This window comes from Leptonychotes weddellii, chromosome 6, assembly GCF_054177405.1.
Source record: "Leptonychotes weddellii isolate Sample4059 chromosome 6, ASM5417740v2, whole genome shotgun sequence".
Classification (NCBI taxonomy): domain Eukaryota; kingdom Metazoa; phylum Chordata; class Mammalia; order Carnivora; family Phocidae; genus Leptonychotes; species Leptonychotes weddellii.
Window position 1 is genome coordinate 8,587,948 of NC_138374.1, and position 15,893 is coordinate 8,603,840.

At 50.0% G+C, this 15,893-nt stretch overlaps 1 protein-coding gene across 8 annotated transcripts in view; it reads right to left on the reverse strand.

The window, feature by feature from the left end:
* TACC2 (transforming acidic coiled-coil containing protein 2) overlaps window positions 1–15,893 on the reverse strand; it is a 186,046-nt gene that overhangs the window by 106,685 nt on the left and 63,468 nt on the right. For 7 of the 8 annotated variants that reach the window (XM_081823351.1, XM_081823349.1, XM_081823353.1 and 4 more), the window contains one exon: window positions 15,709–15,822. In XM_081823351.1, coding sequence (XP_081679477.1) covers window positions 15,709–15,822 — 114 coding nt within the window. The remainder of the gene's footprint in view (window positions 1–15,708; window positions 15,823–15,893) is intronic. The other variant, XM_081823348.1, reaches the window with a different exon arrangement.

A 15,893-nucleotide genomic window follows, 5' to 3' on the forward strand; every position in this document is an offset into this window, starting at 1 on the left:
CAGGCAATGTATGTTTTTGTAGACTCAAGGAGTTTCATTCAGTCGATCAAAATCGCTTACTGAGCACCTGCTATTGGGGGCCCTGTGCAAAGTCAGATGCCTCGTGGTCCCTGTACTCACTCCTACAGTCAGATGAGGGAGTGGCTACTACATGCCATAGGCAGAAGGGGAATATTGAATCAGCCCTGCAGGAAGTATGGGGAGATTTTTCCAGAAGAGGGAATACTTGAGCAGAGAGTTTTAGAGGACAAGGAGGTGGTACCATATTCAGATTTCTCATATGAGGCTATTTTAATAATTATGCATTTAAAGCATATTAGGAAAGAAACATAATTAGCACACCAAGCCCATAACTTCACAGACATTACCTAGGACAAAACAGAGTAATACACTGAAATACAAATGAAGCAGTATAAGGAAAAATAGTAAGTAGGTAATGATACAAGAGGCCCAGAGATAAGGTCAAAGTCTTCAAAGTGGTACACGCCCAAAGAACATCGCTGAAACACTGAGCTAAGAAAAGAAGGAAAGTGGACGGAAGAGAAATAGAATGTTCTAGGTCATGAGAATTAAATCTGTTCTTGACTATACCTAGGAACATTTTGTGATAACAAAGTCTATGATCAACTCATTCAACAAATATTTCTCAAGCACCTGCAGTGTGTTAGGTCCTCCCAGGTCCTGGGAGAGAGGCGAGGACAGAAGCGACAAACTCCTTGTCTCCCAGACAATACCTTCCAGATAAGTACTGGTGGCCACCTACAATGATTACCAAATGAAAGGCAAAGACGATTAGGGCCCTGAGCTGTCTTAATCTTTTAATGCCTGCGTGCTGTCTCTTGAACCAGAGTGTGGTCCGCTCGAGGGCAGGAAACCGAGTCTTCCCCATTCCCCGCCCTGACGGTGGGCTTCATCCCAGCTGTGCTGACTCTCAGCCCACAGCTCATCACTGCCACCTTGGCCCTGTCCTAGCAGAAGAGTCCCCTCCTCGGGGACCAGCCTCCCTCAGCCCGTCCGCCCAGGACCTCACCGCATCTTAAGGCCCTTCTTTCTGCAGCAAGGTGGACCTCAGGGCTTCACCCAGCCACCAGAAACCCAAACCCCAAAAGTATGCTCACCTAGAGGACTGTCCCATCATCCGCCAGCTTGGAAGGGTGGCAATGTACCATCCCCATGACGGCTTGCTCTCTGCCTTCCCCACTTAACAATCAGATAAAGGAAGCCGAAAAGGTGATTGAAAAACTTTTTTAAATGACTACTATCATATTCGCTAACATTTGTGAGCATTTGCCAGCCAGCTGGTGTTCTAAGTGACTTTCATCTCTTCTCTCGTTTAATCCTATGATGGGCCTTTGTGCCTACTGTCCTCAGCTGACAAAGGAGGAAACAGCTTTGGAGGTCTCTTATCCCAGCTCGCACCCAGCAGAACCACGTTCACACACAGGCTGTGCATCTACGAACCCAAACTCCTAACCAGCCCGCAGTGACAAAGAGCTAAGCTTCACGTTATTTTTATACACTCTGAACCTGTTGGCAGAAAATATGCCATGAGGAACCCAGGACCAGCGCCCGGCTCTATCATGTGAGTTCAGCCCTCATACTAATAAAATAAGATCTACTTCACTAGTGAACTCTGAGAAAGTTTTTTGTTGTTCTTCTTTGTTTGTTAGTTTTTTCAAGAAGGAATCACTGCTTTGGGCTTCTCAGAAAAGTCCTCACATTCCATGAAGGGCTGTCCAAGCAGTGAGGTACATTCCTGAGCTGCAACCCATCAGAACTTAGTTGTATGCGCGGAGAGAAATATTTGTAGGCGGGATTCAGGCCTTCGAAAAATTCGGCCATTACCTCCGCCCATGCTAAGATGAAATGTCAGCCGGAACCCAAAATACATGCAGGAAATGTATGGGGGAAGCTTTCCACGGGACTTCTTAGCCTCATCCAGAATTTCTAGATGGGGCCTTGGAATTTTCCTGGAGTGCGCACAAAGCCTACTTCACACACAGGCCCACATTGCCTGAAAGTGTGCTCAGCTCAGCCCGCATTTGAACTTGGCCTTGTCCTAATTTTATGTAAGTCATTGACTCAATGGGAAGCAAAGTTTTGCCCGCTGGACTGTCTTCCTGGGCAGAAAAATAATCTCCAGGAGTCAGAGTCCGATATCGGTGTGACATCAGGGTAAGGGTGAAAAAATAAAACATTTGATGATTAGCCTCGATATATTGGGAGGGTCTGGAGGGAGGGGAGTGAGGGATGGTCGCAGGGCTTGGTTCAGTCCACACGATGAGAATGATAACGTACATGTCTCATCTCCCCACCAGACAAATAAGCATCTGAAGCCCGAGTCTTTGATTTGCCTTTATATTCCTTAGACCAGCGGTTCTTGAACTTGGCTGCCCAACAGAATCACCTGGGGAACTGTGAAAGTTCCCTGTGCCCGGGGCACACCCCTCTATCAATTAAATCAGAAACCCTGGCGGTGGCACCCAGGCATCAGTATTTTTAAAAAAATCCCGCTAGGAGATTTCAGCGTGCAGCCAAGGTTGAACACAGTGCCCTGGATCCCTGCTACTCACAGGGTGGCCCATGAACTCAGCGGCGTCTTCAACTCTATACAAGGTGTGAACGAGTCACCTTGTATAGCACTGATTGGCTCAGCAGGTCTGGGGTAGGACCCGAGGTTCTGCCTCTCTAAAAAAGGCTCGCGGGTGCTGCTGAGGCTGCTAGTATAAGGACCCACATCGTGAGTGGCACAGCCCAGGAGCAGTGGCTCACCAGGGACAGCCTGGCCCACCAGGGGACATTTGGCAGTGTTTGGGGACATTTTTGATCGTCACGACTTGGAAGACGTTACCAGCATTGAGGCTGCTGAACATCCTACCATGTATAGGACAGCCCTCCCCAGCAATCACCCAGGCCCCAGTGTCAGTGGTGCTGAGCATGAGAAACTCTGCCTTAAGCACCCAGCATGGGACCTTTACGTAGGAGGCCCTCCTACGTAATGAATGAATAAATGGATGAGTGAATGGCTTATCACCACAGTGATTCTGTTGTGTCGTTGAACTAACCTGGCCCACAGAGAGCTTTTGAGGCATGTATCAAATACACACACCCTCTACCCGCCGGACACGATACAGTCAATCTACACGCATCTGTTGAGGGCCTACTGTGTGCAGCCCACTGTGCTGAGGAACAGGACCAGGCCCACACCCTGCCCTCAGAGGCCTCCCTCTCCAAAGGCGACAGACATCGAGCACTCGCCTGTGCCAACCCGGAGCTAGCACTTGCCACGCACTATCACACTGAATCCTCCAGAGGTAGGTACTAATTTATACCCATTTTACAGATGAGGAAACTAAGGTTTGAAGTGACTAAGCAACTTGACTGAGGTCCTAGAATGAGGAAGTGACAGATTTGAACCCAGATCTGTCCAGCTCAAGCACCCAAGCTCTTCTGCTTAAGAAATCCTACATGACACACTGTAACACATTTGTCTGTGTCTTCAAACTGTGGTCAGGTTACAGAAAAGACTCTTGATACTGGGGCAGGGGCAGGGGTGAGGCCTCCTGCGGAGCTGGAGGGTGGACAGGGTTTCACAGACACTACACTTGCCTCTCCGGTCTCTTGAACAAGAAGGTGCTCCCTACAGGGCTGACGAGGAGCGGGAGGGACAAGGCAGGCTGAGGGTCACCCTGGGACCAGGGCTTGTGAGTCTGCTCGGCATCTCTCAGCCGCGCTCAAGTTCCCGCCTCTGACGCCTGTGAAGTCCAGGCCTGCCTCTGTGTTTACACCTTTCTCCACGTTTTATGTCAAAGGAAAAGGGATTGAGAAGAGAAGGCACAGAATGCCCTTCCTTGGACTTGCAGAGCCGATGGCTTTTCAGGACTGGGGGAGGGAGCAGGAAAGTGAGACAACCTCCCTCCCGCATCGCATCGGGTCAGTTAGGGTTCCCCAACGCAGAATGCGAGGGGAGCTCCTGAAGAGCAAAAACTGCCCGCATTGGGGCCATCTCTACAGAATAATTACCCTCCACTCAAGATAAAACATGAACCAAATAGGAGGGATAAACCTCAATTCAACCCAGAGCCTCGTGGTTTCTAATGGACAAGCTTCCCATCTTCGGGCAAAAGCAAAGCTAAACCCTGCCCTGACCGGTAAGGGGGTTTAATCTCCAGGTGCCTGGCTGGCTCAGTCGGAGGAGCCTGCGACTTTTCATTTCCGGGTTGTGAGTTCAGGCCCCACATCGGGTGAGGAGATTACTTAAAATCTTTAAAGGGGCGCCTGGGTGGCTCAGTTGGTTGAGCATCTGCCTTCGGCTCAGGTCATGATCCTGAGGTCCGGGGATCCAGCCCTGCGTTGGGCTCCCTGCTCAGCGGGGGGTCTGCTTCTCCCTCTGCCCCTCCCCCCACTTGTGCTCTCTTTCTCTCTCTCAAATAAATAAAATCTTTAAAAAATAAAATCTTTAAAAAAAGAGTATTTTACCTCCCAAGCCCTCATGGCTCAACTGTTTGTAAAGAAACTTAGAGAGAAACCACTCTGAGGGTTTCCTAGAAAACCGCTCACACAGACACATAGCTAGAAGGAGACAACACTCACGTTTTGACAGAACATGCTCTTGAACTCTCGTCCGAGACTGCCCTCCCCATCCACATCTGCACACTCCCCAAATCGTGGCAAATTAGAGAATCTGTGAGCAGTCGTCCAACTAACTTTTCACAGCGGGTTTCCTGCTCTCTTCCTGCAAATGCTTACCAGCCACAAGGAAAGGAAGGCCAGAGCTGGCACCACACACAGGCTGCAGCTTATTTTGCAAAGAAGCCAGAGGGAGCCTGCATTCGCTGCTTTCTCAGACGTGACCCGAGCACAGGATTACTTTCAGCCACCACCACCCCCTGATGAAAGCAATCTGTAACATCAGTTCAAACCAGGCTCACCTGGGCGGCTTGCTGGGCTTGGCCAAGGTGGTGCTTACTCACCTCGGTGCCAGCGGGTTGGTTGAAAAGAACCCTGGTCTTGAGGCCAGAAGGACTGCCCTCAAGAGGAGTTGGACTTAGTGGTCCCGGGACAAGCTGTGTGTCCTTAAGGAAGTCACACACCTTCTCTGGGTATCAGGTTTCTCATCTGTAAAATGAGGAGGCTGAAGGGCCTGAAGTTCTTCTGGTTGTGATATTTCATGACTAGGAAACTCTGAGCCAGGCATGAGGTGGTACCTGTCTCAAGGGGTGAGCATCCCTGCGACCATGACTCGGGAGTCAGAGGAGCTCCCATCCCAGACATCCTTCATAGGTGGCCTGGACAGGCAGTCTGGCCTGGAGCTGAGACCTCACGCCAAGGCTTGTACTCCCTGCTCCCCCAAATTCTCACTTTCTGCCAACGCTGGCCATGCATGTTTAAATTCCAGCGGCTTGGTCACCTGCCAGGAAGGGTCTCCTGCAGCCATCGTGCTATGGTGTCTGGCCGCTAGGCAAGGACAGACAACTTTCAGCCCTGCCCCTTCCTCTAGGAGGTTTGGGATGGGCCAGCAGCTCAAAACGTTGTGCCAAAAGAGTCGGGGCAATCTGTCCCGTAAGATGCACTTGGAGCTTGCGTTCCTCTGGCGTAGCCCCAGCTGGGCCCACCCACACAGGCGCTCCCTCCCTCCCACAAATGTTAGGTTTCAGCTTCTTTGCAGCCACTCTTGGCAAGGGGTTAACCCCAAAGCCCGAGTTCCCCAAGGAAAAGAATGCATTCCCCGTGTGTGCTGGAAGGCTTGACCTGGGCGGCTTGCTGGGCTTGGCCAAGGTGATGCTTACTCACCTCGGTGCCAGTGGGTTGGTTGAAAAGAACCCTGGTCTTGAGGCCAGAAGGACTGCCCTCAAGAGGAGTTGGACTTAGTGGTCCCATCAAATATAATGTTGCAACACTGAAGTCACCTGGGTAGGGAGGCTGGTGGCTCAGGGATGGGAGGTATCTTTAGAGGGTAGTGACCCATTCCAGAGAATCCAAGGCAGATGCAAATGAACTTCAGCAAATTTCAGCTAATCCATGTGTCAAAGCGCACGTGTTTACCAGTAACCTGCCTTAATAATAGTATTAGCATCATTCAAATTATGATGGTAATAATGATACTAATAAGAAAAACAATTACCCCTGATATTTAAGTGCTTATTGCATGCCAGGCAGGCACTCTGCTAAGGTCTTTACACACATTATTTTTATGCAATCTCCATAATATGTCCATGTGGTAGACCCTAGCATTACACACATTTTACAGGCAAGGAAACTGAGGCTCAGAGTGCGTAAGGAACTTGCTTAGAGGCTAACAGTCTAATGGCAGAGCTGGAAGTGAGACCCAGCGTCTGCCTCTCAGTCCTGTCTGACCTGATTTTCCAGGACAGGAAGCCTCCCACTCACCTGATAGTCAGTTGGGTTGAATTATTCAGCAAGCGCTTATGGAGTACCCACTGCAGGCCACGCAGAGTATCAGGTGCTGGGTAACCAAGAGCCTTGTCTGCAAGTCTAACATTCCCAAAGAAACAAGATCGTGGCTTATTCTCTTGGCCACCAGCCAAGACCCCCTCCCCCCGCCGGAGATGACCAAACTTGTATCCAAGCAAGCACCCCTAAACAGAGGATTCAGAATCGTGACCCCCAACTCCTCGTTCCATGTTGGAGAATACTGAGTCCCAAGGAGAGGAAGGAAGTACAGTCCCCTGGAGAAGCCACAGTGAGTAGACAGGAGCTGGTGAACAACCTGATCCCTCGGGAGTGTGAGCACTGAGCTAGGAGTCACCAAACCCCATGCATTACCTGCAGTGGGTCAACCCACCTATCAATTTACTCCAACACTCCTCCCAGTGGCGAAGAGACCGTGGCTTCCCTTCTAAGCACCCAGTCTGGGTGTGTTTGCTGGTAACTGCTGAGCCAGGTGTGGGGAGGCAGCTGCCTGCAGGGTTCCGCGCTGCTCAGGGACCTTGTTCGTGGGCTCTCTAAGAGCTGACGGGCCCAGCTCTGTAGTAGTCACAGCTACCAGCTGCTGAAAGCTGGCTCAGGGCGCCTGGGGGGCTCAGTCAGCTAAGCCATGGACTCCTGGTTTCTGCTCAGGTCATGATCTCGGGAACATGAGATCAAGCCCCGTGTCAGGCTCCGCACTCAGTGTAGAGTCTGCTTGGGACTCTTTCTCCCCCTCCCTCTCCCTCTAGCCCACCCTCCTGCATGCTCTCGCTAGCTCTCTCTCAAAATAAATAAATACATCTTTAAAAAAGAAAAAAGAAAGCTGGCTTTGTGCAGAGTATTCTCTGTCTTGCCTCCTATCATCTCCATTTAGGGCGCCTGGGTGGCTGAGTCTGTGAGTGACTGCCTTCGGCTCAGGTCACGATCCCGGGGTCCTGGGATCGAGTCCCGATTTGGGCTACCTGCTCAGTTTCCAGTCTACTTTTCCCTCTACCCCTCCGCCCTGCTCGTGCTCTGTCTCTGTCTCTCTCTCTCTTTCAAATAAATAAATTTTTAAAAATAATAAAAAATAAACACCCCTCTAACTCCCCAGAGACATTGGCAGCCCCATGTACCTATGAAGAAGCCGAGGCTTGGAGCAGTCACCTGAAAGTGAAGATCTGGATTTGAACTCAGGTGGCCTAACGTGCCCCCCTCCCTCCGGTCTGCTTTTCTCCTCAGCCTCACTTCTGGTCCCTCCTCCTCTGGCCCTCCTGGCTGACATGGGGCGGTGGCGGGTGCCCAGCGTCCCTGCCTCCCCAGGGCGGGGGCTCCTGGGCTGAGACCTCACCGCTGACACAAGTCCACCGTGCACTGGGGTCTCTCCCCACTCCCAGGGCACAGACGCACCCCTCCCCTGAGGTTTCTATTCCCAAACACACTCTGCGCATTTTGCAAAAGCAAAGGGCAGTAAGAGTATCAGTACTCAGACCTATGTCAGCCCCTTCCCTGGAAACAGAAACACTTTCACAGTCAATGTCTGAATCGGCAGGCTGCTAAAATACTTAAGGACTTAAAAAGCCCTGAGAAGAAAGGGGAGGGAGGCTGAGCTGCAGTTAGCTGGGGCCTGCCGACCCCGCACGGCCCTGGGCAGCGTCTCCCACCCTGCCAGTTTCTCAGGACAAGAACAGTGCAGGGAGGGCAAGTGGAAGGCCAGTCTCTGCCCTGAACCCATTTCTGCTCCCACACAGGTGTGGCCAGTGTGGAGGCGTGGGCAGGGAGGGTTCTAGAGTAAGCGCCACTGTTTAGAGCCAGTTGATTGGATTCCCTGAGGCCTCCACACCAGGCCTGGGCGTGAGGTTACGCTGGCTAAGCCAGGGCCTCTGGCTGGCCCACGGGGGTAAACCTCCTTGGCTCAAGGGCTAGAGATGCCTCCTGCTGATCAGTGTTGCTGGGCAGTCGTGCTGTGACTATGCCCCAGTCTCTACTCTGGACACAGAGCTACCTGGCCTTGCCACTTGCAGAGCCAAGGGGGAAGCCAACCCTCACTCACCACCCCCGGGCACCCTAGCCCCGTCAGGACTGCACACACATAGAACCTCCTGGAATCCACACCGCCTCTGATGGTGATGATTCATCTCGCTTGGATACACGAAGAATCTATGTCTTCGAGTTGGGCTGTCCCCTGCAGAAGCCACTAGCCCCGTGTGGCTAGGCCAGCTTCAATTTTAAATAATCAAAGTTCAGTACAATTCACAGTTCAGCTCCTCAGTGGCCCTGAGTCCACTTCGCCCTGAAATGGACCCTTGATTTTCAAGGGCCCCCATTTCAGGTGCTCCGTAGCCACATGCGGCGAGTGTCAGCCATGCCGGATAGAAGAGATAGAGAACCTTTCTATTACTGTAGAAAGTTCTAGTGGACAGCGCTGTCGTAGAGAGTAACCTCTCCAAGACTCCACCTGGCTGATGAGTTAATGATCAGGGGTCTAAGCTGAGGTGTGAAACACCTTCCAGAAGACAGGTTCTAGCCCCAGCTCCAGCTCTTATGAGCTCTCTGCCCTTGAGCAAGCCACGCCACATGCCTGAGCCTCCCCTTCCTCCTCTGCTAAAGGGGTCCCCGAACAGCACCTACCGAGGGGCTGGATTTCTCGGAGAGAGAAAGAAGGTGCTGGGTGCAGAAGTACTTTGGCCCAGAGGAAGGATAAGTGAAAGGAGACTCGTACAGAGTTCTTGTTTTGTGTCAGGCATTCCAAACAAAGTGGCTCATTGAATCCTAACTGGATCCCTAGCTGGGAGTGTGATGCACCCCTGTCCTACAGGTGAGTAAGCAGGTTTGGAGGGTGACGCCCCCAAGGTCACAGAGCTAGACCTTGAGCTGGAACTTGAGGTCTGTCAACTTCGAGGCCTGTGCTTGCTCTACCCCAGAACTAAGAATTCTTCCCTCAAGAGCCTAGAAGCAGATTTGGGGCGGCTGGCCTGGCTAGGACAGTGGAAGGGTTGGCTCAGGTCAGGCATCAAGGGGGAAATATGCCACCAGAGGCCATCAGGGCCCAGAATCTGGTACTAGGTCCCTGCCATTTAGCTTCCTGTCCCTTTCCTATTCTGAGCCTCAACGAGAATGACCCCTGAGTTTCCTTCCTGCAATCATCAGCCAGAGTCGAAAATACCCATTTCTCAAACCCTGCTGCATCCAGGTCCATGCTGTAGGGCTTCGGCCAGCGGCCGTAATGAGAGGTTCCGGGAAGAACAGCCGGGTCAGCGTGGACACATTTCATTTGGAAAATCACCACCCAGCTCTGAAACTGGCCCTGGTTTTTCAGGAGGCAGCGAACGGCTCCTCCCCACCTTGGGTCCACGTGCCGCGTGACGGAGGCCACAGGGCAGAGGGGCTCAGAAACCCAGAAGAGCCAGAAGCCACGTTAGGAAATCCAGCCCCCCGCCACCCTTCGTGCGCGCGCCCTGGAAGCCAGCTTTCCAAAGTGACCTGGCGCGTTTCCAAAGGACAGCATCACCTCCAAGAAAACGCATTTTAATTACGGAACACAAAAGCCTCCGCACATCAAGGCTTCATTTTAAAAGGTCCTTTGACTTTTATACATGACGGCTCACAATGATTGAAGCTGTTGGTAACACTATAAATCCACGTCACTGGTAGAGCCTTCAGTTCTGACCTTTGAGCCCGGTAACAAGCTCCTTGTGAGCCGAGCGAGGTTACACGTGACGTGTGCAGGTGCTGACCGGCCCAACAGCTGGAAACGACTCTTCCCAGGTGGCAGTCTCCCTGTTCCTGCAGGGGCTCTATTTCATTTAGGGACCGTGGCCATATTCTCCCTTTGCTTAATTGCCAGGATGCTTCTGGATAAATACATTTACAATTAGAATAGAAGATGCCATTTTTATTACACACCGACCATATACCAAGCATTATAGCGGATGCTTTGGAAATATTCCAAGCGTACCCTAACTCCAACCCTAACAGAGAAGTGTTTTTTTGTTTTTTGGATTTTCCCATTTTATAGGTATGAGGAGACTGAAGAGCGAAGCAGCTCATCCAAGGCCGCTCAGCCGGTACGAGGCCGCTGGGATATGAATGGGTCTGTGTTACTCTACTGTCTCCCGTTTGGGAAGAACATCGCTCCAAGGCGTAGGGGTACCTGAGCTCTGTCGGGCTCTGCCACAGCCCAACACATCTCAAAAAGAAGTTTAAAATAATAGAACCAAACTAACATAAACGCAGACCCAGAAGGATCTCGGTGGAGAGGGGGATCTGTTGTCCTGGTTTTATCTACTAAGAGAATGATGCTTGAATCCTTTTTTTTTTTTCTTTTCCTTAATTTACACAGCTCTAGCCATCCTCAAAACCTTATTCTTAAACTCGAAAACACGGTGTCACAGCTGTAATTTTAGAAGGAGGAGGAGAGAGCAGGAAGAAGTGGAGAGCAAGTGGGGAGCGAGCGTGGGAGGAAGGGTGAGAAGCGGCTCCAACGTGGCTCTCAGGCCCGGCTGGGACTTCCTCGGCATGATGCCCATCGTCTCTCTCTGTTTCCCCCGCCGCCGACCTCCTTCAACTTTTCAACCCAACTGCTCTTCATGGTTTAGCCTAGGTCTGCGCTAGGACCCTGAGCATCTGGGAATAATTTAATTCTCTCAAAATGCACTAATAATTGGAAAGGATAACTTTCCAACCATTTCTCCAAATGGAAAAGAAAAAGACCACTGTAAATAAATACTCAGCAAAAGCAAGCTTGGGGATATCCAGGACAGGCCCAGCACTACAGACCTAACCATCCGTGGTGTGTCAGAATGCTCAATTCTAGATTTTCCGTCCACAAGGAAGAGAGTCATATGTGTACAAAGTTGAAATCTATTCAAGTACTTTCTGTAGAACAATCTAAAAATAAAGTAAGGCTGTCGGCTTTTTCAGAGGCAGAGGCCACACGATGGTAGAAATCAACACCTGCTTCTCAGAACTGGGTGCACACACATCCCTCGGGTGTGGGGTGACGTAAAGCCACAGGATACCCAAAGTGTATCCACCGGAAGTGCCAACTGGGCTTCAAAATTGGGGAAATAAAGCAGTAAACATACTTGTGCCCCTGACATCTACGCGTATATGAGATTGGGTTCCCAAACTATCCTGTCACCGAGGTAGAAAAGAGACACTTCTAAGATACTGAAACTGATCCGTGGTTATCAGCTCTATTCAGGTCAATAGAATCTTCAAAATTCAACAAATTCAACAGAAGCACGTCACCTGATAACCAAGAAGAGACTAGAAAAGTTGGTTTTGATTTGCTTTGCTCTTCCCTGGGCAACTCAAAACATTACTTTTTTGTTGTTGGAATATGGTACAGTATGGTACACAAAGGAAGATATTCATAAGGTCTTACAATGAAATGCAATCTCACAAACTTCCAAGTTGAAGCAGATCACTGTGGGCTATCCAGGAGGGGTAAGAAAGAATTCACTCTCCTCAGCCATTAAGATATTTCCGCAGACAAAGAATTCAGTACTAGAAAGGGAAGACAGCCAGGTGGGAACCTCACCCTGAGGAGAACAGTCTCCACATGAGGAGAAATGGTGGCCATTCAGGTCACCGCACAAGAAAAGGCCACACCACAGAAAGGCACTCGGGAACAGCCAGGAAGCACCAGAATGTGCCCGAATTGTGCTCAAACCCATGATCTCAGCCCTCACAGCAACTCCATGAGGCAGGCACCGATGTCCTCCCCATTCTACAGATGGGAAAACTGAGGTTATGGATGTAACTAAAGGGCAGAGCTGGGGTGTGAATTTGGGGCCCCTGCTTCGAACTTCATCCCCATCCAGCTCCTGGCAGCGTCTGCCCGTTGTGTGGCCTCCCAACCTACCCCAGGCCGCTGCTGAGTTTCACCTTCCGGGACAACAGCTGCTCTTCGCAGCATGTGCGCCCCACGGCCTGGGCTGGACTCTCTCTGAGGCCCATCCCGGTCCACGGCACGGCTCCCTTGTGGCCAAAGGATTCACCAGACATACTGAGCCTCCTCCTCCTCAAGGCAAAGAAGTGTTTCCAACGTTTGTGTTAAACTTGTAGGAATGAGGGTGCTGGGCAGAGAGATGTGGGGATTTGGGGTCCCTGTGGGAAGGTTTGGGCTTCTGGGGCATTGTTGACAGGTGTCAGAGCTCTGGGAGGGGCCGTGGTGTCCAACAGGGCAGCCCCTCACCACATGTGGCTCTCAAATCCTTGGAATGTGGCTGGTCCAAATCAAGCACCGTGGCTACAAAATACACACCACTTTCAAAGACTTAGTATGAAAACGAGAATGTAGAATTTCAAATTAATCATCTTTATATCAATTACTTGTTAAAATGATAATATTTGTGATATATTGGGTTAAATAAAATATCTTATTGAAATTAATGTTACCTGTTTCTGTTTAGTTTCGAATGTGGCTTGTAGTAAATTTAAGATTACATTTGTGGCTCGTGTCCTATTTCTTTTTTTTTTTTTTTAAGATTTTATTTTTATTTATTTGAGAGAGAGAGAATGAGATAGAGAGAGAGAGAGCATGAGAGGGGGAGGGTCAGAGGGAGAAGCAGACTCCCTGCTGAGCAGGGAGCCCGATGCGGGACTCAATCCCGGGACTCCAGGATCATGACCTGAGCCGAAGGCAGCCGCTTAATCGACTGAGCCACCCAGGCGCCCCTCGTGTCCTATTTCTGTTGAAAAGAGCTGGTCTCTATCTTCCGGGAGACCTCCGATGGTCTACTGAGCCTAAGTTGGAATCTGTGGCCACCTCTTTGCCCGGATGTTGCTGCCCCCATAATTCCCCTCGAGGGAGGGGAGCCAGAGGTCACCCCACTTGGCAGGCTGGAGCGGAGGGTCCATTCAGAATTCTTTCTGAAAATCCTCAGCCAATGAGACGGAGGCAGGTGTTTTCCCCAAGAACCCAAAGGACAGGAAAAGCCAGCCGTCCTCCATCAAGGACCAGGGCAGTGCACGTTCTAGAGCCAAATGATCTAACCAGAAGTAGACTCTGAGTCACACATGGAAGCCAAGAATGCAAAAGTCACATATGTAATTTTATAAGTTTTCGTAGCCACATTAGAAATAGGGAAAAGAGGGGCGCCTGGGTGGCTCAGTCGTTAAGCGTCTGCCTTCGGCTCAGGTCATGATCCCAGGGTCCTGGGATCTAGCCCCACATTGGGCTCCCTGCTCTGCGGGGAGCCTGCCTCTCCCTCTCCCCCACTCTCCCCCTGTGTTCCCTCTCTCGCTGGTCTCTCTCTGTCAAATAAATAAATAAAATCTTTAAAAAAAAAAAAAAGAAATAGGGAAAAGAAACACATGAAAAATGAGGGGCGCCTGGGTGGCCCAGTCATTAAGCGTCTGCCTTCGGCTCAGGTCATGATCCCAGGGTCCTGGGATCGAGCCCTGCACTGGGCTTTCTGCTCAGCGGGGAGCCTGCTTCTGCCTCTCCCACTCCCCCTGCTTGTGTTCCCTCTCTCGCTGCTCTCTCTCTCAAATAAATAAATAAATAAAATCTTTAAAAAAAATACATGAAATGAAATTTAATAATATATTCTCACCCAATACATCCGAAATATTATGTTAACATATACCAACCTAAAAATTATGAATCATGTGTTTTATATTCTTTTTTTTATACTAAATCTTCACCACCTGGTATGTATTTTATACTCACAGCCCACCTCCACTCACAGGTGACAAGCGGCTGCCAAATCAGATGGTACATCTCAGAGAGTCTAAGAGTGTACCCCCCGGCGGACCCTCCATCAGGGCAAAGGGAACAGAAACACTGCTCATCACTGAAATGTCTGCGGCTCAGTCAACTGTGCTAAGTCACACACCTTCAGCCACTAAGACACGCTTGCAGAGTTTTGATGGCAGAGGGGAAAAGCACTCTACAGGTATTTAAAGAGAGAAAACGGTGGGTGAAAATACATAACATAATAAATACCAGCAATCATTAGGTGGTGAGGTTGTGGCCTTTTCTCTTATTCCTTCTACTTTTCTATTCCTTACAGATGTTCTAATATTAATTTAGAAATTATGATTTAAAATGTTTAAGTGCTTAGAACGATAAGCCATGAACTATTTATTGAACTACTTACTATTCGTCTGGCCCCAACTTCTCCAAGAAGGGGGTAAAACCTCCAGGGACTTTGCAAAAGGTGCTAATATCTCATCGGTGGGGAGGGAGAGGATTTTCCTGGTTAGATATTTTTCCTGCTTGAACTGGGACTGTCAAACAGACATACCAGCAAGGGCCACGGGAGGACTTAAGTGCTACATCAGCCGCAGAGACAAGTGCCCCCTGCCGCGTACACCTGCATCTGCCTGGGCAGCACGCGCCTGAATCTCGCCGGCCAGAGTTACAAGAGGCGCCCTTGTAAGGGCAGGAAGGCAGCTGGGTGTCGGGGGGAGTGCTCAGACTCGAAAAACAGGTGATCGTACATTCTTTCCGCGTGTGCAAAATATTAATCAAATCCTTCCTAAAATGCCTGCAGCTGTTTGGGAGGATACACTGGGCTGTCACAGGTACTGATTTAAAGTCCAACCCTGCTACACACACACACACACACACACACACATACACACACACAGCCCTGGAACAGCCAGAGGTCTAAGGATGTTCACAATACCTCCATTTCCCCAGAAGGATGAACCTTCTGAGCAGCTGCTTTTCTACAATCCTAGGTGGCATTTCACTCAGGAAAGAACCAGCAGGCACACTTCATACAAGTGTGAGCGTCCAGGATTCACAGTTACATCTGTCATTTGTCCCCTAATCTTGAGATCTCTATGGAGTATGACGGGGGTTGGTGAGTAGACACTCCTGCTTCAGAGATTAAATCAGTGTTGAACCCATTTGCCTCAAATTAGTGCTTGTCTAGGGCTGGGGGTTGGGATGTGATATCCAAGGGGTGCAGGGTTTCTTTGGGGGGGATGACAATGTTCTAAAGTTGATTGTAGTGATGCTTGCACAACTCTGTGAAGCCACCAAATTGTACAGTTTAAATGAACAAACTGTATGGCATGTGAATTACATCTCAATAAAGCTCTTTGGTTTTTTTTAAGGTAGTAAGCTCCCATGTGAAATTCACTCCATCCCGTGTATACAAGTGGAGCTCTCCGTCATCTCGGGCACTGCTTTACCTGTATAAAGAATGGGAAAGGCTGTTTGCTTCTTGCTTATATAAGGACTCGTGTGTGAACAGAACTCTCCTCTGCAAAACATCCAGTGTGTCTCTGCCGAAGAAGTCCTCATGGTTCTCCAAAGGCTGACACCTTTTCACTGACCTTTCTGCTCCTCCCGCACTTCTGGCCTCATCTGAGGTGACCTCGCCTGGGGCATCTGGAGCATCCTTCTCAGGAACTGAAGGTAAGGTGGATGGGCCAGGCCCAGAGCTTCTTCTGGGACAATATAAAGAAAGCAATAGATGGTAAGAAGGGTATTTCTCTCCACATGTGACTGAAAAAGTCCA